This window comes from Pantherophis guttatus, chromosome 3, assembly GCF_059756535.1.
Source record: "Pantherophis guttatus breed Tessera chromosome 3, ASM5975653v1, whole genome shotgun sequence".
Taxonomy (NCBI): domain Eukaryota; kingdom Metazoa; phylum Chordata; class Lepidosauria; order Squamata; family Colubridae; genus Pantherophis; species Pantherophis guttatus.
The window spans coordinates 158,534,152-158,558,632 of NC_142065.1; the positions used below are offsets into that span (position 1 = coordinate 158,534,152).

Here is a 24,481-nt window from a genome sequence, read left to right on the forward strand (position 1 = left end):
AAAGTGACTTACAACCAGTCCTCATGCTTGAAAAAGCTGCAGCATATCCACAGTCACATGATCAAAATTTGGGCTCTTGGCAACCAGCTTATATTTATGACAGGACATGTGATTGCTGTTTGCAACCTTCCCAGCTGCCTGTCAGATTCAAATAACCAGGAGCATTTGTTGAGTTCAAAGCACAGAAAAGTAAATCAGATTCACTTAACGCCTGTGTGATTCACTTAACAACTGCAGTGATTTGCTTAACCAGGGCAAAAAGTGTTGCAAAATTCAGTGTGATTCACTTAACAATCATCTTGCTCAGCAGGAGAAATTCTCATCCAACTTGTGGTAGTAGGTCGAGGTCTATCTGTAATTCCAAGAAGAAAAACAAATCTGACAATGTAAAAAATTCTTGATAAATAGTGGCATTGGAGATCTGGGCTAAAACAATAACAAAAAAAGAGGAAATGCTGATCTATACTATTGTTTTATGTCTTGTTAAGTAATTCTCAAAGAACCTCATGCTGGATATTTTCATCAAGGGAAAAATCATTCACAAGAATCAGAAACGCCACCCAAACAGCCAACTGGTAGGTAATTGCGATATTTATTTGAAAATTTTCTCTCAGTAATTTATCATTGATCAACACAGAAATCATAGATAATAACGTTTATAGAGCTGATGTGCATACAATTGGTTTATCCACTAAGCATATTTTGTCACAATATTTAACTATTTCTGGCACTAACCACCTAATAAATGTATGTAATATTTCTCTATGCATCCAGGAATCTTAGCTAAGAGAAGTTGTTTCTAATTATAGCTCTGTTCTATAAGTATTAGGACAGCAGATGAGCTATTGATTCAGCTTCATCAGCACCAAATAGGTACATGTGATCCAAGTATAATATATATATATATATATTAGACACTGTTGCTCAGGGTCAAGAGTAAGTATATTAAAATGTGCACACGTGAAAACTGTTCTCTGAGTTACTCAATTTAGATTGATAAGCTATTTAACTGCAGCAAAGATCTCTCTGGAAGCGCTAGTCTAAATCAGGCACTGTACTCCTAGTAATTGGGATGTTATCAACTGTTATTTGCTGGTTAAAGGTTTTCTCAACTTTAGGATATCCCAATCACATCACAGAATTCAGGGCAATTGTAGTAGCTTGTGACTTGTCTTCTACTATTTTGCTGCCAAATAGACCAACAGTTTATTTTATGTGTCAAAGACCAAAACAAGAGGGAGAAAAGTAATTTGAACCAGAATTTTTAAAAATACTGTAAGGTCAGGCTCTCACCTGAATTGTATATCATCTTGTTTTCATCTTGTTATAAAGCTGCATTTAAGGACAGATTAGATACCGTGCTTAATAATGCCTTAAAATTTTTATTTGTACATAATTTGGAGCCACATACAGTAGTAGTTGAGTCATCTGCCTGAAATATGTTAAAAGCTAAGACAAAATAATGGCCCTCCACCATGTGAAGTAATTTAAGAATGACTAATATGTTCTTTCAGCCCAATTGATCATATATTCTAAATATAGGTAGTCCTTGACTTGTGACCATTCATTTAAGGACAGTTCAAAAGTATGATGACCTTGAAAAAGATGACTTATGGCTTGTATTTGCACCTATGACCATCAAGCCATTCCATGATCTAGTGATTGAAATTGGATGCTTGGTAACTAGCTCTCATTTAGGACTGGTTGCAGTGTCCAGTCACATGATCTCTGTTTGCTACCTTTTTTTGTGTATTTCCAGCAAAAGATATCTATTGGGAAAGCTGGATTTGCTTAATGGCTATGTGATTTTGTTAAAGCAGGGATGTCAAACTCACATCGTCGCTGTGGCGTCACATGACGTATCGGGATTTCTTCCCCTTCACTAAACTGGGTGTGGGCGTGGCCAGTGTGTGACGCATCCGGCCCGCGGGCCAGGAGTTTGACAGCCCTGGGTTAAAGATTGTGGTGAATTGCTTAAACCATTATACAAACTGTCATAAAACTGGTTCTGACTCAACTTACGATTGGAACAACTTAAGACAGAAATTCTGGTCCCAACTGTAGTTGTAAGTTGAAGAAACTTGTATACCCCCCAGGGTATATTAAACATCCATTCATTGTTCAGCAGATAGATTCTTTTAGCAAAAAACTTTGTTTTTGTTTTATATTAATTAATTTGCAGTTCTTATTCTGAGCAATACAGAACAAGCTTCTCTAAGCTTCTCAACTCCATTGGAGAGATAAGAAGGAATGCTGCATTCTCAGCATATAAAAGAATCAATATATGAATTTCTGCTTTGAGGAGAAGTAGATATTAATGATCAGACTGATTCTTTTAAACCTGACAAGCAGTGATAAGTTTACTTAATTTTCTTTTGGTTTATTGGTAACACTGAGCTTCGGTGTTACTTTTTTCTTTGTTTTGGGTTTTGTATGTTCTGTTGTTATGGCAGTGAGATCTGTGACACGGTGGATTGAATGTTTTGATGCATTTAGAATTTTTATGAAAATTATAAATACTTTTGGAATTAAGCTTTGCTTAAAAAAATTGGGATGTTTGAATAAAATTAAACTTTATGTAAAAAGAGAGATTAGTGTAACTGTTGATTAAGCAGTGTAAAATAGAATTAAAGAAATGTGGAACCTGAGGACAAAGATATTTCAGCGTTGTTACTTTACTACCCAGTAAAGCAGTAAACTGAGTATGAAAAGATAGTGACATGAACAAAAAGGGGAAAATGAAAAAAACTAGACCTTATGTTGGGAAGGAGCAGAGATAACTGAATCATTAAGAGAGGAATTAAATCCAAGAATGGGAAAAAGCCTGAGAACAAAATCAAAATAGTTCCAGATTGATTTTATTTGGTGCAAAATAGAGCAGAGAGTAACTCTGTCAGGTCCTGGAGATTTTGTTCTTCTAGCCTATCACAATGAAGAGCATTGTTGGAATCCCGGCTGTGCCTCTTTCCTAACTTTGCCTGGCTCGAAAGCTGAAAACAAGAGCATTGAATCATGTGGACATTGAGGTAGCTTCTAAATAAACAAATAAATATTGAACTATGAAGTGTGAGGGTTGAGCTGTCATATACAGTATGTCAACAATCACCAGCCATCCAGCTTCGAGCCAAAAGTTCAATTCAAAAAGTCTGTTAAACTATGGGAAGAAAAGGAAAAAGAAGTTACAGAATTAATCTAAATGATATATAAATGGAAGAGCCGTGGGGGTGCCGTAGTTAGAATGAAGTATTTCAGGCTAACTCTGCCCACTGTCAGGAATTCAATCCTGAGGGGCTCAGGGTTGATTCAGCCTTCTATCCTTTCGAGGTCGGTAAAATGAGGACCCAGATTATTGGGGGCAATATGCTGACTCTGTAAACCGCTTAGAGAGGGCTGTGAAGCATTATATAAGTCTTAAGTGCTATTTCTATAAGAGGGCAATTAATTGTTTTGTGGATTCCCCTTAGTATGCAAGAAAAAGTTTTATCTAGCCATGCTGTGTTAAATATTTGAGTTGAGGTTGAGCCATACTGAGTTGAGTTTCTCAGAATTTATGCAAATAGCATAAGCCATCCATTCGTAGATTTCCAGTGTATTTTTCATTCCTGTATTAAAAAGCTGTTCTGTAGCAAATTAAGTAATAAATATTTAAAATCTAGCTTCAAATTCTATTTCAAATTATGTGATTTTTGATGTAGAATTTTGAAATTGAGCATTAGCAGTACTAGATTATGTTTTTATTTTAAAAAAATAGCTAAGTAAGGTGGTATAAACACTGTCGGGGAAACATTGTAAGAAAAGCACTTAAGAATTTACATATGCAGGAATTCTTTTGGTTTTTTTTCCCTTCTTCCAGTGAAACATGTAGTGAAATGTCTGAAGTTTTCTACATTTCCTTGGTTATCCCTGACCACCACAGATAGACATGTTCTTTCATCAAGTGAAAGGTAATATAAAATTAACACTATAATTTATCTCAGAATAATAAGTACGGTATATTTTGCCTCAGTTTATGAATGATTTTGAAGAGTGCAACTTTAGCAAAACTATGACAAAATCAACTAATAGCTTAATTGGACAAAAGTTCACACCACAATTGGTTTTTGTATTCTTCCCAATTCTGACTCTCTAATTGATGTCTTGCTGAAGCTACATTTTCCCAACTTGGCTTGATTTCATTGGCAAAACATTAATCTCCTTAATGGTAAACTCCCATTGATTAACTTTACAGTATGCATTTAAAAGGCTGTGGTGTACTGAAATAAATGGGGCTTAAAAAGGTCCTAGATTTGCCTGAATTGTGCTTGGTAACAGCTACCTGTATTGTAATGTTAGCTACAATCTATAACAGCATACACAGTATATATTGTTTATACTAACAATACAGTACTGGAGAGCCTCAAGACATGGAAATGAGCTCTCACAGATCACCAAGGAGTATTAAGTTACACTATAGGTGGTAAGAAAGCTTGTTAGGAAGAAGAAACAAGGCAATATTTGAAGGTTCCCAGCGGCTAGGAATTTGATAACTTTGTATTGGATTAGAACTGTACTAAAAACAACAGCAGAATAAACATGCTAGTAGCTATGCAAGTCAGTACAGGGGCTTTACATTTTCTGCATAATATCCTAGACTCATTTCTAGAAAAACTCATGAGTAGCAAAAGGCAGAGATGCCATGTGATAAAGTGATGATTGCTGAATGCTCCATGGGATACTGAGACAAAACTCTATTCTCAAGCTATGTTGTATGTCTCAATATTTAAACTATGCTGGGCTAAACTATTTATGTTGTTGGTTTATTATCCAATCCAAAACTGAATTAATGAGAAAGATTTAAATAAGTTTGCAAATGCCTAGCGTCCTCGTTTACATGTATTTTTCAGTTCACTGAGAAGCAAAAACTCCAAGTTAATTTGGAATACTTGTGAGCTTCTGCGAGATGTTATCATGCAAGACTTTCCTGCTGAGATCTTTTTACAGAGGCCAAAGATTGTTCAGGTTAGAACACTTTCATTTAATTAAAATATTTCATTGGTTCCTTTGGGTAAATTAATATTTGGAAACCTTGAAGTTGTCAGGATCACTGGTTTGAAATACATCATGACAGCAAGACATTTTTCTATGCTGAAGCCAATATATTCAAAAGTGAACATTTCACTCTTACTAACTACAGAGGTAGATCTTAGATTTCCCTAATGATGCGCTTTCTATGAGAAGGAGTTTGCATTTGCAAAATCACCACAGTTGATTGCAAAAGGCAGTGCTACTTAGAAAAAGCTTGCATCCTGTAACAATATCTTTAACACCATCAAACATCATGTGCTTATCCCAGATCCTTGGGAAGGACTTGATAGGTGGATAAAAATGCTAAATTCAAGTCTAAACATCTGGCTGAGTAATATTGGTTGGCGTGATTTTGGGTTCACTGGACTATAGGTTCCCCTCCTCCCAAAAAAGTTTCGCTTCACGAAAAAGTTGGTTAATGGCTATGATAGGCCCTTTCAAACTGAACAATAAAGATAGTTTCAGAATGATTATATCACACAGGAATCTTGAGAAATATGAAATTAACTTTTAATAATTACTATGCATAATGTGTCTGACATGCTGCATGAGTTCAACAAGGTTTTGCTGCTGATTTTCAGTATCTGATATATCTCACTGCAGTTTCCAACAATAGTCAGGCAGCATTGATGGATTCCAGTTGCCCATTCTTCGGTTGTGGCAATGTCCTGGTGAAAGCTTTCACCATGTTCACCAATCTAGATTTTCAGAAAAGAAGTCCGTATATGAATGCAGAAAATGAATCTTCAGTGACATGTTTCACTTCATGGTCTTATATGCTGTAAGAAATTTGTCAACCAGCTGAATGTATTTTGGTACTCTGTAGTTGCCCAAAAAATTCTCAACAGCCTCCTTGAATGCTTTCCATACATCTCTGAACCATTTTAAGTCTTTGAATTGGAAATGGAAAATAGTGGCTGTCATCTTATGCCTGACAAATCTGACATTTGATCATATAAGTAATATGGGAAACAAAGGTAATGTTTGCCTGATACATGCCTGAGATCCATCTAAAATAAGAATTGCTTTGATTATATGGATATGATTCCATTTAATGTATAGCCTATAATTCAGTGTATTTATATAAAACTCTAGGGATAGATGTTTATACTCGCATAGAAAATTGCAATCCCTAAGGGTATTTACAAGAGAGTTCACTTCCTGAACAAAATAAAAATCATCCTCCTGGAATATGGTTTCAGAAAAATAAATGTTTTATAGTCAGTCCTTTATATCATGGACGAAGACCAAAACGCAAATGTTTTATATTGAAATAATCTATCAAAAAGTACAACTGCAAAAGTCCTGAAGTGATTGCACTGCAAAAATTCCATGGTCTCGTGTTCGTCTCTGATTTGCAACACTTTGGCAAGAAATCTTTAGGAAAGAAGCATCAGCATACATATTTAGGGTACACTGAATATATTAACCAGGCAGACATGTATATTTTAAAAATATTTTGCTGAAGTCAACAAAATGTACTTGTGTTTATTTTAGAGTCTTCTGAGTCTAACAACACTGGGCCTTTCAAAAGATGGACAACACCATTTGGCATTGCAGGCTGTTTTATGTCTAGAGCAACTGTGTGTTTTCTTAAGGAACAGACTGAACTTCCATAGAGATCCAAGTTTTGTCTCAAGTGATACAGGTTTGCATATAGTTCATCAGGATAACCTGAGTTTGTTTTATTCACCATTAACTTAATGATTTCTCCCCCCCCAAACCCTTCCTGTTTTAAGTAAGATGTAGAAGTATATTGCTCAAATGGCTTTTACTATGGGAGGTAAAAAAAAAAAAGTAGTGGAGAAGAGTGTGAGGATTCAAACTCAATTTACTTCCTGCGGCTACAGAGTCTGTTCTATCTAAAAATGCTAATAAGAACATGTAATGGTGGGTTGTAACAGTTAAAATAGTGAAATGAAAATAGCAGTGTTGGGAAGTAATCGTTTCAAGCCATTAATAAAGGAATTATAAATATTATTTATCTTCAGGATACCATGTATTATCCAATGAAACCTGGATCTGACTTTATTGTAGCATTTTTCAGGATTTCCCTCACGAATGACAGAGTGACAAGTGGTTCTGGATATGTTGGCTGTACAGGTAGTCCTCAATTTACAACCATAGTTGAGATAGTTGCTATGTGAGTTTTGCCCCATTTTATGACCTTTCTTGCCACAGTTGTTAAGTGAATCGCCACAGTTGTTAAATTAGTAACAGGGTCATTAAATAAATCCAGTTATCCCATTGACTTTGCTTGTCAGAAGATCACAAAAGAGGATCATATGATCCCAGGACATTGCAGCTATCATAAATATGGATCCTACTATGAGCCTACCTGTATACAGTGAGAGTATTCAATCAGGTAAAGTGTTGCTAAACTTAAAATGCCTCTTTGTGGATTAGCTTTCAGACTATTATGAAGTCCCGGTAAAATAATTGCACAGAAAGGAGCAAGGAGTAATAAATGTAAAACCAGCTAAGAGATGCCAGAACCTCAAGAGTAAGCTAACCAAGCTTCAGGAGGTGATGAACATTTAGTTGTCCTTCATGATCTATATGGTGAAGACCATCTTAGCTTCCTGATTGAACTTGAAGGTCTGGAATTTTTCAAAAAAAGACTGGACAACCATTTGTCTGAAATGATGGAGTGTCTCCTGCTCAAGCAGGGGGTTGACCAGAAGACCTCCAAGATCCCTTCCAACTCTATTATTCTATGTTCTATGAGTCAGTTGCCAAGTGTCTGAATTTTGATTGAATGACCATGAGGGATGCTGCAATGGTCATAAATCACTTTCTTCAGTGCCATTGTAACTTTAAACAATCACTAAATGAACTGTTGTAAATTGAGGACTACCTGCAGCTAGTCTCCACACATAGGAATAGTCTATAGCCGTGATGGCGAATCTATGGCACACGTGCCAGAGGTGACACGCAGCACCCTCTCTGATGGCAAACGAGCCATCATCCCAGTTCAGCTCCCCTGCGAATGCACATGTGCCTCCCGCCGGGCAGCTGGTCTTTGGGTCTCTGCCATGCATGCACAGGGAGCAGGGGGCATGCGGGGGACTGTGCATGCATGCTCAGGGATGGGGCAGATGCAGGGGGCGGGATGGATTCAGGGGACCATGCACACATGTGTAGGAGGCCAGGGTACATTTGGGGGATTCGGGCTCGCACGTGTGCACATGCTTTGGGCACTCAGTCCTGAAAAGGTTAGCCATCACTGGTCTATAACTATTGCAACAAGGACTTTATTTGAAGCTCCTTAGTTAATCCCATAGATCACACCAGCGATTTCTCATTGTGTTTTATCAGTTGGGGCCCTGCTTAGGTATGTATTAATCCTGCCCTATTTTACACTCATCATTTTTTTTTTCTTTTACATATTTGTTCATCCCCGCTCCTCTATTTTTTTTTTGCTGCATTTTGTAGTTCTAGCAAAAGGGAAAGGAATTTTTCCAGCTGAATTTCAAATATCTGAAACACCAAAATCTTCTGAGCATTTGAGCACAGCCCGAAGGCTGTTGCAATCTGGCGAGATCCGGCCATGAATGGTGTGAATGGGTTTTAATTGTTTTTAATGTTTTAATTTTTAATGTTTTTATATATGGTTTTTAAATGCATTGTAAGCCGCCTTGAGTCTTCGGAGAAAGGCGGCATACAAGTTGAACAAACAAACAAATAAATAAATAAATAAAGGCAGGGATCATGGCTTCCACTGTATTTTTTTTTTTCTAATGCAGCAAGAAATAGATTTTTCCTTTTAAGTAAAAGTATGTGTTAGTGATATGACAGAGGCCATATCTACATATCTGTGTGTGTTGTGAAAGGTACCATTTCCCAGAATTCGTCGATGTCATATTGCCAAGATGCCCGAAGATTTCCTCATTCGCAGAATCCATCTCCTGGAAGCAGCAGCCCTCGACCTTCTGTAATAGGACGTATAGGTCAGCGTCCAAGGGGTGATGGTCAGGATTGGGATGCAGAATCTTCCAAGTAAGAAGACAGCTTATGTAATGATTATTACAAAGGGAACATGTTCCTCCCCCTCCCCCTCCGCCTTCTACTCCTTCTGGGTTTGCATTATTTCATTATTGCTTTTTAATCCTTCAATAATAGTTTAAATTAAATGATGTATAAACTATAAATATAAACTTTGTCCTTATTCTTCTTTGTATAAATTATATTGGTCGAACAACTCAGTAAATAGTTGAACAACACAGTGAAACAGAACATACCTGTAAATCAGTAATTAAAACGTCCTGCTGCTGCCATTGGATTAAGCTAGAATTCACGAATGAAGGCAAACATACATGTCCCAGGATAATGTTGCAGGATCCAATCTTGGTTGGTCACTGAGACCAGAGGTTTAGCCTTCTGAGCTTTCGGACCCGTACTGGAGCCCATCCCCAGGGAACGTCTCTCTCACCAGAATGCTCAGAAGACTAAACCTCTGTTTCTAGTTACCAACCAGATTATAAATTAAGATTATTTGGAATGGTATTATAAGTAATACAATACAATACAATACAATACAATACAATACAATACAATACAATACAATACAATACAATACAATACAATACAATACAATACAAGTATTTCAGTGTTGCTGTTCCAGAAAATAATCAAAAATTGCACAAAATACAATTCTATTTTATTAATATTTCATAAAAGGTATTCTCTTGTATGCAGTTATACCCTTTCCCAGAATTTTTTATCATTGCATCTACAAACACACAGTGAGTTCCCATCCTTGACCACATAGGTACTATAAACAACTTGGATATACATTGGAGCAAAATGTAGGATGGGTTATATAAAAGTTTAATGGTGGAAGATGTAGATAATAGATATGTACCCAATGAGTGATGATCTTGGCTATAAAGCCCTAATTGGATTGAGGAAACATAAAAGTCTTTGAAGTTGCAGTTATCTTGAGAAGTTTTATAGCCCAAAACCAAAAAAAGGTTAGTTGGTGGGAAGAGGGGAATAAGATTGTCCTGTGGCAGCATCCTAAGTAAATATGGAATTATCTTGCCAGAGGCTAAATTAGCTCTAATACTAATATAATTTTATACAGGCAGAAATAAGGCTTTTGATTCTTGCTTTCAGTGGCGCTCAATTCTAACTTCTCCATTTTCTTCAACTTGTTAAGGTCTGTTTTCAATTCTATTTGATATATCTGATTTTTAGGAGACTTGATAGTGTTATAAGCAACCTATAAAGTTCTTGTTGCAAAAAGATTTTTTTTATCCACAGGGGAAGGAACTTGGGTGGAATTACACTAGATCCGTCAATTGTAGTTTGAGTAGAAGAATTTTGTTTAGGCCAGTTTTCTCATTCAGCCTGATTATTGGTTATTTTTATAAAATAGTGCTGGCTATAGAAACATAGTGCTTTTTTTTACATACATCATTGTTTTGTTTTTTCATAGTGGAAGCAGTGCTCATGGTAATGTAACTTCTGGATTATCTAATCCATCACCTTTGGATATGGGTTATGTTGACCTGCCAGAACTGGAAAATGTGGACAATTTGGAGCTACAGTTTCAACAATTTAGTCTTCCTCAGTTCTGTGTAGCCATTTTGGAACATGCGGTGCCTCTTCTTAAAACAGGTAGTGTTCATTTTTAAAGGAATTTTTGCTTACAGTTATACATTCTTTATCTCCGACCGTTCTTTTTCTACCACACATAGAATAGGCTTGACACATAGAATAGGCTTGACATGGCAATCTGAATCAGTTATGAATCTAAGCACCCCCATTTGCATTCTTCATATCTGTCTAATAGTCAGTGTGAAAACTGTAGTGTTTTAGAAAATTTAACACTTGTGTTTGGGGCTCTGCCTTATATTCATCTTATTTCCTTTTAGTTTATGATTCTTTCCACACTAAGGGAAGCTCAAAAGCAAGATAGAATAGCAACAGCTTTATTGTCTGTTTCAAACTTCTGTTTATAAAGGTGACCGTCCGCCCAATATGATTTTATGGCATCTTTCCTTCAAGTTGATTAGGACATTCTGCATGGTTCTTCCTTCCCTCCATTTCTTTCCTTGTAGCAACCAAATGAGCTACATCAGTTTGACAGATAGTTTATAAAGCTGCTTGAGGTTACTGTTTTATTTTAACATCGAGCTGTCTAGTTTTACTGTCTTTTACCATTTTACTTTAAGATTAAAAGAAGATATTTTGACAAATGAGGTGGGAGAGATAGGAGAACTGTTGGAGGGAATGGACTGGAAGATCATGTGGGATTTAATGGCTCCACTTTCTTGAGGCGTTGCAGGAAAAAAATGCCCTCTTTACGATATGTAATTTATAACTAGCTGATTGATGAAGTGGTAGTTGTTTATAATGTATTTCCATGTAGAGAGAAGAACTGAAGGAAGTAGAAGACTTGGTCAGAAGAATTTTGATACTGTTTTCAGCAGGAAGGGACTATCTCAAAAATTAAGAAACTTCAGAAGTTCCAGAACTGAGCAGTAAGGTTGAGGCAATGGTGTGATGCCATGTTTTTTGTAGTTCTAATGCCACTCTGTTTCTGAAGCTAGTTTGAAGAGTTGTTGCTGATCCCTAAAATTGTCCCCAAGCATTCAATATCTGAAGTGCAGTCTTCTTTCTGAATAACACTTCCTGAATTGCCTCTGAAACTTTATTCTGGCTGCACTCTCAAAAGGAAATTAGACAGAGTGTGAGCAGTTTATAGTGTTGGATACTATTTATGGAATGCCTTTGTCCGATTATTACCATATAGACGTCAGACTAAATTTTGATGGCTTGATTTCAAAATGTAGAGTGCCTAATTGTGTTTGAATGGAAGGTTTTATATACACCCTTTTTCTTCTGTTATTTACTGATTTATGCTACTTTATATTTCTCCTTTTACTTCTTATAATGGCATGGTACCCTGTACTGAAAGCCTTTGTTAAAATATACAGGTCGCCCTCATTTAACATCTATTCATTCAACAATAATTCAAAAGTTATGGCACTGACAAAAATTGATTTGTGACTGTTTCTTCCACTTACGACTGTCACAGCGCCCCTGTGGTCACATGATAAAAATTCGAGCCAGCTCTCATTTATGGCTGCCCCCTTCCTGCTGACCTTTGTCATCTTCACCTACCTTCTCTCTCCTGGGGGCTCATCATCCTGGTCTTGCTCAAAGAAGTGCTTTCTTACTGCATTGCTTAGTGATGGAAATTCCAGTTCCAATTACTGTTGTTAACTGAGGACTACTTGTAGTAGTATTGTATAACACTTTCATTTAGAAAATATTAAACTTCTAAACTGTCTCTGGCAAGAAGGAATGTTTAAGTCTTCTAAGGTACTGCTGGAAATTTAGTATAATGCAGTTTCATCTGAGCAACCAGCACCACAATGCAAGGAAGGGAAGTCTGTAATGTTCCTTATTTTAATACTTCTTTATTTAAGAAATCCTTACTAATTAACATATTGCATTAATCAGCAGAAAGGAACATTACTGCTGCAATCTTTCTCTGTTTATCAATTCTCAGGTAGTAGGAGAATAACCATACAAGTGTTGGAATTGGTTGCCGAAGACCTACTACTTATTGTTGATGCAGTGTCTGAAGATATTTGGGAAGACAAGAGTCTCTTTGGTCTAGAATTTGTGAGAGTTTAAAATTCTTCTCTTTTAACCAGAATAATTTGCTTATTTATATGTTTGCTAATTATATTTATGCACCACAATAATCAAGGACCAATTCCGTACAGTGATTGTTACCCTATTTCCCCTAAAATAAGACATTCCCTGATAATAAGCTCGATCGGGCTTTTGAGCGCATGCACTAAAATACCCCCTGAAAATAAGCCCTCCCCGAAAATATTAAAATGAATGCTCAGCCAATCCCTGCCATTTCCTCTGGTTTTCTCCACGCGCCCCAAAATAATACGATCTTCTCGAAAATAAGGCCAAGCGCTTATTTCGGGGTTCAAAAAAATATAAGACAGGATCTTATTTTCGGGGAAACACAGTAGCTTATCTTAAATGTCTCATCTTTTTATCTTTAAGATATCTTTAAAATAAAGTAGATGTAATCTACTTTATCTCTGTTTTAAGCCTACCATTACGATGAAGGGTTTACAAACAATAATATTTTTTAAAAAACTGAATGACACATTCTGTATTCATCTTTTTTAAAATCCAGTCATGAGTAAAAGTAAAATTGCATAAAAAGTCATTGAGGGAGTTAAGAGTGATCTTTCTCTCCCCATTGCGTGGTCTTCTCCTTATTTAAAGTCCTCTTCAATTTTGTCAGACTGCCTTGCTTTTATTTATTTTTTTTTCACTAGAGCAGTCTCCTGTTTTCTCTTTTTAAGAGTAGGAATATGCAAATGATGCTGTGACAGGCTTGATTTTTTTTTCTCTAGTTATAAAAAAGTTCTTGAAACAAAGTAACAAAGAACAAAAGAACATTCTTAAAGGAGAACATCATAAACTAATACATACTATGCTAACATAGGGCTGTTCATTAGTGAAGAAGTCCACCTCACCTCAGCAATTGCGCTGACATGGTTTTTTTAAAAAAATAGGCTGGAACATACTTTCTTTGTAGATTTGTAATGATTAAAAAAAAATCAATTGTTCACGAATCTATTTTGGCGCGAAGTCAAAATAGAGGTAGGAGAAATACATGTTTGTGACTTTTATTTTGGTTAGCCAGCATAAATGCTATTCGTTGATGGGAATATGAGATAGACATTAAAGAACTAAATTAAACAATTGTTTAATAACTAAATTAAACAATGAATAAATTCTCCAGGGAGGCTTTATCTTCAAACAGTTCCTGCATTAGCAAGTGACTGAATTCCTGGCTTCTGTTGGGGGTATTGATTTGCAACTTTTTTTTGTTTCATCTACAGAAAGAAAAACTGATTGGAATTCTAGATTCATTAGGTGAAATCATTACCTATCACAAAAGTAACACCAACTCAGAAAAACCTGAGCTTGCAGTAGTGCATCACAGGATGGCATTTGTTAGTGTTTCGCTTTTCACAGTTCGACTCCTGCAAGTATTGCTACCTGTAGAGAAGGTGAGATGTGCCCATTTCTATACATCTTCAAGGTTACATTGGGAAAAATGCTTAAGATAGCATGCATTTAAATGGTAATATTTCAAACTGGTCAGTCCTAGAGGAGATCAACCCTGACTGCTCTTTAGAAGGCCAGATCCTGAAGATGAAACTCAAATACATTGGCCATCTAATGAGAAGGAAGGACTCACTGGAGAAGAGCCTAATGCTGGGAATGATTGAGGGCAAAAGAAGGGGACGGCAGAGAATGAAGTGGCTGGATGGAGTCACTGAAGCAGTCGGTGAGAGCTTAAATGGACTTCAGAGGATGGTAGAGGACAGGAAGGCCTGGAGGAATGTTGTCCATGGGGTCGCGATGGGTCGGACATGACTTTGCAATTAACAACAACAAATTTCAATTAGACAAAGATAAAGGGAAATACAGTGCAGAACTCTTAGAAACAAGAAAGAGCCCCCTTTTTTATGTAAAGGTTTTTCCCTATTTCTCTCAAGCTCATCTCCCTGACTCTCTACGATATCAAACAACCTATAGCATCTAATACATTACTAGAAGTAGTTGATGTTCTGTCTAGTTTTGAAACATAGTCATCAATATCTGGTCTTCATTGTTTGGCTTTCGTCATGCTAAGCAGTTGCTTTGACTTGGTGTTCTAATTTCGTACTCCTTATAGTGATGTTTTCAATTGTAGTTGTCAAAGGCAAGCCACTTGATGTTGTTGTTCATGCAGAATAGATTTCTGGTCTGAGTTACAGAGCTTGTATTGGTGATGTTGTGCAATAAATAAGAGGAAGGTATTGCAAAACAGCATTTTAAAGGGACAAGTATAAAAATGACAAGTGTATTGTCTGCCCTCTAGTGGCTGGATAACAACTTTACATCTTAAATGACCGCTACTAATCTTGAGATTTTTCTGATAATCGTTAATTCTGTTGTGTCTGAGCAGGCGTGGAGCTTATTCTTCTCTCTGATTTCAGTTAGAGATCGGTACAGATAGTCCTTGACATGCAACCATTCGTTTAGCAACTATTCAAAGTTAAAGTACCACTTTAAAATGGGTTAGGATTTTCAACCGGTCCTTGCGCTTATGACTGTTAAAGCATCCTCACGGTCTCTTGGGTGCTTGGAAAACGGCATATATTTATGACGGTTGCAGGGTCCCAGGGTCATATGATTGCCATTTGCGACCTTCCCAGCTGGCCTTCAACCAGCAAAGTCAATAGGGAAGCTGGATTCATTTAACAACCATGATTCATTTAAGGACTGCAGCGATTCACTTAACAATTGTAGCACAAAAGGTCATAAAGCCAGGTGCAATGTCCTTACTTAGCAAAGCAAGTTTTTGTCCCAATTGTGATCAAAAATCAAGAACTACCTATAATGTTAAAAAACATTGCTGGTCACTTGTGTAATTTTACTGCTCTATATTCCTGCTTAAAATTTTGCTTTGCTGCATTGCAAACGTCAGCTGTTATAGATATCATTTGTATGTTTGTAAAATATATAATTGTTCTTTTTCCTTTATCAAACCATTTAAAATAATATGTACTGGTAGTTCTCAACTTACAACCACAATTGAGCGCAAACTTTCTATTGCTAAATGGAACATTTGTTAAGTGAGATTTGCCTCATTTTACGACCATTCTTGGCACAGTCCTTAAGTGAATAATTCCAGCTGTTAAGCTAGGAACACGATTGTTAAGTGAATCTGGCTTCCTCATTGATTTTGATTGTCAGAAGGTCGGAAAAAGTGATCACATGACTCCAGGACACTGCAACCGTCATAAATATGATGCCAAGCATCTGAATTTGATCATGTGGCCATGGCGATGCTGCAAAGGTCATAGGTTACTTTTTTCAGTGTCGTCGTACTTTGAATGTCATTAAATGAACTGCTGTAACTGCTGTATTTGTGAGGATAAATTCATTCCATTTGATAATGCATTATAATTTGTGAAGCTACTAAAATAGTTAATAAAAGAAGCCCAAAATATATTTACCTGGTGGGCGCAGAAATAAGCAAAATATAATTATATTGTAAATATTTATTTTGGGGATTATTGAAATCGCTTTTTGGGGTAGGAAAAGTCAGTTCCCAAAAGATAGATTTTAGACTTTTAAAATAATCTAGAAAAAAGCAATAAGAGATTAAAGATCCTGACATATGTCTGTCCCAGGGGTGAGTTTCACTTACCTTTGTTAGCGGTTCGCTTGTGCATGCACCACTTCTGCACATGCACAGATCAAATTTGATGACGTCTGGGCGGGTGGGCGGAGTCTCCCACCACCGCTGCCGCTACCGGTTTGCCCAAACCGGGGCGAACCGGTAGCAACCCACCACTGGTCTGTCCCAGGAAATTGAACAATTACCTTCTTAAATTAAGCATAGGTTGTGTTTTGTTTTGTTTTTGCAAACATTCCATATAAAACCTGGGTTGCTAAATGTAGCTGGAGGTGCTGAATTCTAAATGTATTTTTAATTCTTTTATCTCATATTAACTATTTTAATAGTAGTTAAAAATTCCCAAGAGATTTACCATCACTTTGATGTAATTTGACGTAATATCTCTGCAAATTAAACATAATTTTGTTTGAAGAAATTATGTTGGTCGCATATTCAAAATAATCAAAAGTTAAAACTAATATTTATTATATAGGTTGACCTTTAGATTTTTGCCTAAACCTTTTTTCTTTTTCTCCCTCCAGGCCACTAGTGTTTTACCAGAGACTTTAGTGACAGCTTTGTTTGTCCTTTCTGTGGACATGCCATTTTCCTTGGAATATCCAAATATACACGAGTCAGTCGCAGCTTATTTGGAACAAATGAATTCAGAAAACTACAGTGTTTATAAACAAGCCGCAGAAGCTGCCTATTCAATTGAGTGTGCTTGTAATTTTATGCTGGATGTTCACAAGGAGGTAAGACATTCAGCTTAAGTGAACTTCACTGGGAGAAACAAAATAGTGTAAAATGTTATGTATGCCTCCCTAGACCTAGTTAAGAGTTGTAAGTGTACTCCTGATAATCAGTATTTTCAGGATTTAATAATTTGATATGGTTATTGGTAATTCTACTGGTAAACTGGCTAGTCTTCTTGTCTATAGAAGTTTTGAGAGTTGCTGCTACTTGTTACATTCATTGTTATTAGCAAATTATTTGTGGTGATCGTATCAGTGCAAGTTAATTCGTAGATCATTAATTCATCTGTCTGCTCTTTAAAATGAAATGATACGTTTTACTTTTTTAAAAGGGAGAAAAAAATCTTCTTGATTTACTTGAACTGGCAGAACAAGCCATAAAAAGTCTTCCATTTCACCAGTATTTTGTTCTACTTAAGGAATACCTCAACATTTGCTCAGATATGTAAGTTGGGCAATTTGCATGCCGTATGAAAAATCTTACGTTAGGATTTTGTGATGACATTTTCAGCTATTAAATAAATAAATTGTTTTTTTTTTTTGACTGAATAAACATATTGGATAAATTATTTATGTTTTGTTGCTTTTAAAATAATAATGGAAAAGGAGGGGAAAAATTGAATAAAATGCAAAAATACAGGTAGTCCTCGACTTATGACCACAATTGAACCCAAAAAATGTGTTGCTGAGTGAGAAATTTGTTTGCCCCATTTTACGACTTTTCTTGCCACATTAAGAGCTGTGGTGGCATAGTGCTTAGAATGTAGTACTGCAGGTTACTTCTGCTGACTGCCTGTTGCCTGCAATTTGGCAGTTCAAATCTCACCAGGTTCAAGGTTGATTCAGCCTTCCATCTTTCCGAGGTGGATAAAATGAGGACCCAGATTGTTGGGGGCAATAGGCTGACTCTGTAAACCGCTTAGAGAGGGCTATAAAGCACTGTGAAGTGGTATATGAGTCTAAGTGCTATTGCTTTTGTTAAGTGAATCACTGCAGTTGTTAAATTAGTAACACGGTTGTTAAGTAAATCTGGTTTCCCCATTGACTTGGCTTATTAGAAGGTTGCACAAGGTGATCACATGACCCTAGGGCTCTGCAACTATCATAAATGTGAGACAGTTGTCAAGCCTCCAAATATAAATCACGTGACCATGGGGATGCTGCAATGGCCATAAGTGTGAAAAAATGATTATAAGTCACTTTTTCCAGTGCTGTTGTAACTTCAAACGGTCACTAAACAAACTGTTGTAAGTTGAGGACTACCTGTATATACATTATAAAAAAGAATACATGGTGAGGCCTTAAAAATGAGTGAAAAAATACAATAGCAAAAAAATTAAAAATTAAAATACATAGTATAATATGTCCTTACAACAGTACACAGTTACAATTTTATACATACAGTAATTATTTAATTCAAAGATTATGCATATATACATATATAGGCGCATAATCTTTGAATTAAATAATATATGTGTTGATCAAGAAATAAAGGGAGACTAATATAGATCTATTTCAAGCTATTTAGCTCTCATCAGCTAGCCATAACCTTACTTGGATTCGAACTTGGGCTGCTTGCATGTTAGGTAGTTGTATTAACCTCTGAGCCACAAGTTCTCCTCCCTTCATCATCTTGAGCCAGGGGAAGAGATTAAGTGGTTCCCTTTCACCTTTCAGTTCCAATCCAGGAGCCCTCAAAAAGTCACATTCACGACAAACCATTTTATACCAAATTTATATTTTGCTGATATATATAATATAATTTTATTATACTTATCCATACAAAATCTGTGTCTGTAGAGCAAATTGGATAAATTTAAGATATTATTCTGATAATAAAATGGGAAATTTGCACTATAAGGTGCCATTTATGTGGTAACATGATGTAGCTATGTATAGATGAATTTTTTACGTAGTCCAGTACACACATCTGTCTAATCAAAATACAGATTTGTGCATATGTTTATCTACATCTTATGATTTACAATTAAGACAAACAATGATCACAAAACCTTCCCAAACTTTACTACCTTGACAATGGTGACATCCACAAATGTGTCAAGAAGAGCTAACAGCGTTAAAGTAAATCTTCCTTCATTTTTCTACAAGATCAGTTTAACTGCTGAAATTACCCCCAAATCTCTTAGCTTGCCAAGTTTCATCTTCTTGGGAATTTACCCAGGAATGACAACGAATAAATAACTGAATAATAATCCAAGGCCTCTGCGTGTCTTGAGTGGAGAGAATTTGCTATCTAAGCCTTGAAACCATTTCTTTTATACTCTGTTTTTCTGGTTGTAGCTGGAAATCTGCTGGAGCTGACCCACTGCTGCAGAATGAGAGTCAGAAGGTGCTTCTCCATCTGTTGTCGCATCCTGTGCCAAAAATTAGAACAGAAGCCTATCGCTGCTGCCTTGACATTGTTAAGGTTAGCATTTAACAAGGCCTGTGGTTTCTTCAGAATCCAAGAAATACCCTTCCCTCCACACCCTCTCTTACATCTAAATTCCCCCTTTTTCCATTTAATAACCTCCCAGGGATTTAGTCAGGCTGAAAAACTTCAGTCTTTCGCTATATAAATTTGAAATTGCCTGATGTGAATTTAATTCTGAGGTGTGTGTGTGTGTGTGTGTGTGTGTGTGTGTGTGTGTGTGTTTTAATTTGCTGAGTTTCAAAGAGGAAGGAATAGCTGTTTGAATTTTTCATATTATAAACTGTGTTATGATTTAATGATATCATTGCCTTATGGAAATAAATTAACTGCATGATGGACGGTACTTTTGGTCTTTATCAATTGCCAGGGTGAGAGCGTTCCCTCGTGTTCTTGCTGTTTTCTTCTCGTTCTCTCCCAGCAACCTTAAAGAAGGTTGGCAGGAGGGACCAAGCAGAAAGGTTTTTGCTTATTCCAAGTTATTCTGCTTGCAGATCACTGATTTCTTGCTGTGAGAAACTAGCAGGTTTGAGCTAGATGACAGGATTTATTAGCAATAGGGAACTATTGCTCCCTGTTGTAAGCTTGAAAAGTTTGCAGTTTTAGGGATATGGATATGGTGTGTGTGTGTGTGTGTGTTTCAGTCTGAAAATGGGTTGCAGTAGACTTAAGTATTTTCATGTGTTGTCAGATTAATATTTAAACATCTTTTGTCTTTGTTTTAGGAATGTTTAGGCATTCATAATGCTGTAAAGTCTATTTCTTCAATCAGTTGTGGTGTACATTTTCTGCTTCATCCCAAAGTTCTTTATGAAATATGCACTTTTGGGCTTCAGGATTCCCAGCATGAGGTACATCATTCTGAATATGTTACCACTACCAGAATTAATCTGTAAATTAAAAGAAATTAGTAGATCCAAAGCTTTGTAACTTTGTAAACTTCACCCTGTTTAGCTTTTTAATTAATTGCTCTCTTGCAACTGGGTATATATAAATCGCAAACCTGCATTATATTTATTTCCTTTGCTAAAATTAATGGAACTTGCTTTTGTTTTCAATATGCTTAGGATTGCAAGAAGTTTGAGAATTTTCAAAAGTATAAAAAGAATTTTAAGTAATGCAGAAAATGACTAAAGTGCAATTAGTCATTTGGTAGCACCCAGGCTTACTTTTGATTTTTATACAGTATAATTCTCATTTGTTTCACACACACACACACATGGAAGGAGGGAGGGAGAGTTGTCCTAAGATACAAGTTCAGTTAGTATCTTAAGATCTTTTTCTAATATGCTCTGCTTTTTCTATGGGTAATAAGCAAACCAATCTTAAGTTGTGAAGATTTCCTAAATGCTTAGACTAGAGCACTATTTTTAAAAGTCTTCTTCGAAATACTTTATTGAAAGCATTTCTTGACCTGAATCACACTCTCTGCTTGAAGACCAAGAGCCTTGGTAGTACAGGGGTTTAAGGCACCCTGTTATTAAGCTTATTAAGACCAGCTGCCTGCAATTACTGCAGGGTTCGAATCTCGCCAAGGCTCAAGGTTGACTCAGCCTTCCATCCTTTCTAAGGTAGGTGAAATGAGGACCCAGTTTGTGGGGGCAATAAGCTGACTTTGTATAAATATACAAAAGGATGAAGGCTATTGCTGAGCACATTGTAAGCCGCCCTGAGTCTTCGGAGAAGGGCGGCATATAAATCAAATTTTAAAAAAAAAGAAAAAGACTGTTCAGTGCTAACAGGCAGTAGATACTTGACAGTATTTTATCGCTTTCTTGTTTTTTAAAAAGAAAAAGAAAACAAACACAAAAGCTATTTGGTGCAATGTCCCAAGGCAAAGCCTAATTTCCATTTCTGACACCAGCAAATTGGTTTGAACACTCTTTATTGTGCTATTGTATCTTCTCTCATTAAAACAGGTGTGCTCAGCTGCCACATTTCTACTGATGTATCTTCTTCAAGGCCGATTGATGATGGCAGCAGAGACCTGGAACAAGTTTATTGAAACCCTCTATCCTGTTATTCCAATTCTTCAGGTAATCTCATCTTCTTGAAAAGCAGTTTATCTTCAGATAAGCTTAATTGCTTTGCTAAAAAAAGCAGTACTGACATTACACAATAAGGGTAAATATGTAAACATGGCAACCAGAAATAAGAGGTGTTGCCACTAGAGTTGTGGCTTGAATGCTTGTAACTAAAGCTGAATGGGTAAGTAGCATTAGACTTTTTCAATAGGAAGTAGCATCTTGAAATTGATGATGTGACAGTTTTCTAGAGGGATATCTACTGTTCAGAACCATCTTGAATTTTTTACTGATCATAACATGAGGGTTACTTGGAGAAATGGCTTGTGGGATATAAATGATCAATTTAATATAATCACCCCATCAGGAAACTTCTTTTCCTGTAACCATTGCCGACATCTTTTTCAAATAAAATTCCAAACTCACCTTATTGTGAGAGTTTTTCCATTTTGCTTGTTTCACTTACCAATATGCTTCTGCCAATCCATAAAGCAAAATTCTTTTATCTTTTTGGGGGAACGCTTTTAGAATAGAAGAGAATATTTTGTAACTGAGGGTTGAACCGTGGGGTCCTTAGTGCTCTCTGAGCTTGGTTGCTTTCTTGCAGATGTTTCATTACCAAACCAGGTAACACCAGTGCATTGATGATGTTACCTAGTTTGGTAATGAAACGTCTGCAAGAAAACAACCGAGCTCAGTGAGCACCAAGGACCCCACACTTTTAGAATGTTGAGAAATGAATGTTATTCATTTATTTGTTAAATTTATTTTCCAGTTATCTCGCTACTCTAGGTGCTCGCATTTTTTTTTAACACCATGGATATTGATGGGAGACAACTTGTCAGTGTCAAAATGGCTACAGTGGCAGACACAATCAGATACAATGCACTGATTTAGTCCCTCTTCTAGTTTCCCCGTCACCACCACACTCCCTATTAAGACTTCCTTTACTTACTATTATCCTTTTTCTGAGCAGATTGATGTACTTTCAAAGAAAGTACTGAGATGGAGGTCCCCATCTTGATGATGCTGGAGGCACATAACTATTTTAATTAAAATATATTAAAATCCTGATATTTTTTTAAAAGGAAATATTAGAAGTTGAATGGAACCAGAAGGCTAGTAAGCGCACAAAGGGAACATTAATGAACTTGAGCAATACGGGACTCCCGCTATAGATTGGGCTGGAAGCTTTTTTGCTGTGTTTCTGGTGGGCAGTGCTGGTACCCGTACAACCCGACAAGGCAACATTGCTGAGAAAATTGAACCGCAGTTGGCCAGAAGCTGTCCCCCCCAAATTGGAACTTCTCCAACAAACAATGAACGTTTGAAAAACAAATGGCAATTGCCTATCAATTGGTCTATTAACTTCCTGTTGCCAATTATGGGGACAGTTTTCTTGGTAATAAAGCAATGATGTCTCTTTTGGAGCATGATATTTACTTATGGTAATTAACTGCCTGTGTTAACTTGTAAGTATTTACTTAGGGTTATGCAAATACAGAAGAACCTCTAGGTAACTGTATGCTCACCCTGAGTGAAACAACGACTGAAAATGAAGGGATTCTCCCAAGGACTACGAGGCTAAGAGCTTCTCTTCGTCTTCTCTTCTCAAAAAAAACACTGTAAGTAAATTAGCAATCACATTTCAGCCTGGGAAGGGTTACTATCTGTACCCTAGCCTCCATGGAATATAGTATTAAAGATACAGTATGCTAACTTTTGTTTGAAATGGAAAAGGCAGATGAGGGCGTAGTACTTCCTTTAAATGTGCTTGCAGGTGGTACAATTTTTTCAACTGCACATCAATTTAGCCAATTTGCAAAATGATAGAAAATGGCACACAGCCCAAGTGACAACCTTTCACTTAGATAAATCATTTTTAGAATGAAGTAACACATCCTTGAGGTGCTGGAAACTCTGCCAATCCTTAGAAGGCTGTAAAATTTCAGAAGGCTGAAAGACACTAATTTGAAAAAAAGCAGAGGAGTGTAGAAATTGATTATGACTGACTGGGCTGAAAAAGTAGTGACAAGATTGTTTTACTTCTGGGAAAGTGGAGTACAGAAATTATGATACTGATTGAGGTGAGAAGGAAATCAACTTGTGAAACATTGATGTTGAAATCTCGTCTGCTGTACTTTTACATCAACATTGAGTTGATATTGAATTATTTGATTTTTTTGTGTACCTTTTTGAAAGCCTAAAATTATTAACTGGCAGCCAGTACTGTCTGATGTAATGCAAAAATTTGATCAGATTTAATTCAGTCAACCGGTTGTGGCCCGCCAGCGGCCTGCATGGATCGTGGCTGATTCCGATGACGAGGCTGGTGTGGGGTTGCGCCAGCAGCCGGCACAGCCGGCGTTCGCGTCAGACAGCGAGGAGGCTGAAGAGGATGTGGTGCCAGAGGCAAAGACTCAGCCAGGGCCTTCAGAACCTCCAGAGGCTCCTTCAAGTGGAGAGAGTGATGTGGAGGAGCCTCTTCTCAATGCTCGAGCACGCAGGGCTGCCAAAAGGCAGGAGTGGCTACTCAGGAGGAGGAGGTCTCCTCGAGAGTAAGGTTTGAGGCTAATTGGCCACTCCCTTAACCTATTTAAGTCACACACAGTTTGTAATTTCTTGCTGGAAACAACGTGTAATTATTACAGAGCATTTTGGAGAGTGAGTGTCATATCGTATCTTGGTTTCTGGGCTGGTTGCCAACCTTTGCCGGACTTTGTTTATTCGTGGTACGTTATAACTTTGATAAGGACCGTTGGTGTGTGTCACAATCCTTGGGAATCCGGAGCTGGAGCAGAACACAACCTGGCTTTTTAACAGGAACAATTTGGCTATGGCCTTAAAGATGTTTGAGAAGTTAAGTAATATGTATGAAATCAAGAGTGATAAAAAACAAAACAAAACCATGTGGTATGAGATTTAGATTTTTGTGTGCATATTTCTTCAGTAAAAGTTTGGGAACCTTCTAAGGAAATGCTTT

At 36.8% G+C, this 24,481-nt stretch overlaps 1 protein-coding gene across 2 annotated transcripts in view; it reads left to right on the forward strand.

The window, feature by feature from the left end:
- Positions 1-24,481, forward strand: part of RTTN (rotatin) — a 99,383-nt gene that overhangs the window by 4,632 nt on the left and 70,270 nt on the right. For both annotated transcript variants that reach the window (XM_034429040.2, XM_087890397.1), the window contains 14 exons: positions 489-575; positions 3,854-3,944; positions 4,884-4,998; positions 6,562-6,712; positions 8,898-9,063; positions 10,505-10,686; positions 12,587-12,702; positions 13,956-14,126; positions 16,831-17,043; positions 17,376-17,488; positions 19,345-19,471; positions 20,200-20,325; positions 21,394-21,510; positions 22,987-23,123. In XM_034429040.2, the coding sequence (XP_034284931.2) occupies positions 489-575; positions 3,854-3,944; positions 4,884-4,998; positions 6,562-6,712; positions 8,898-9,063; positions 10,505-10,686; positions 12,587-12,702; positions 13,956-14,126; positions 16,831-17,043; positions 17,376-17,488; positions 19,345-19,471; positions 20,200-20,325; positions 21,394-21,510; positions 22,987-23,123 (1,912 nt within the window). The remainder of the gene's footprint in view (positions 1-488; positions 576-3,853; positions 3,945-4,883; positions 4,999-6,561; positions 6,713-8,897; positions 9,064-10,504; positions 10,687-12,586; positions 12,703-13,955; positions 14,127-16,830; positions 17,044-17,375; positions 17,489-19,344; positions 19,472-20,199; positions 20,326-21,393; positions 21,511-22,986; positions 23,124-24,481) is intronic.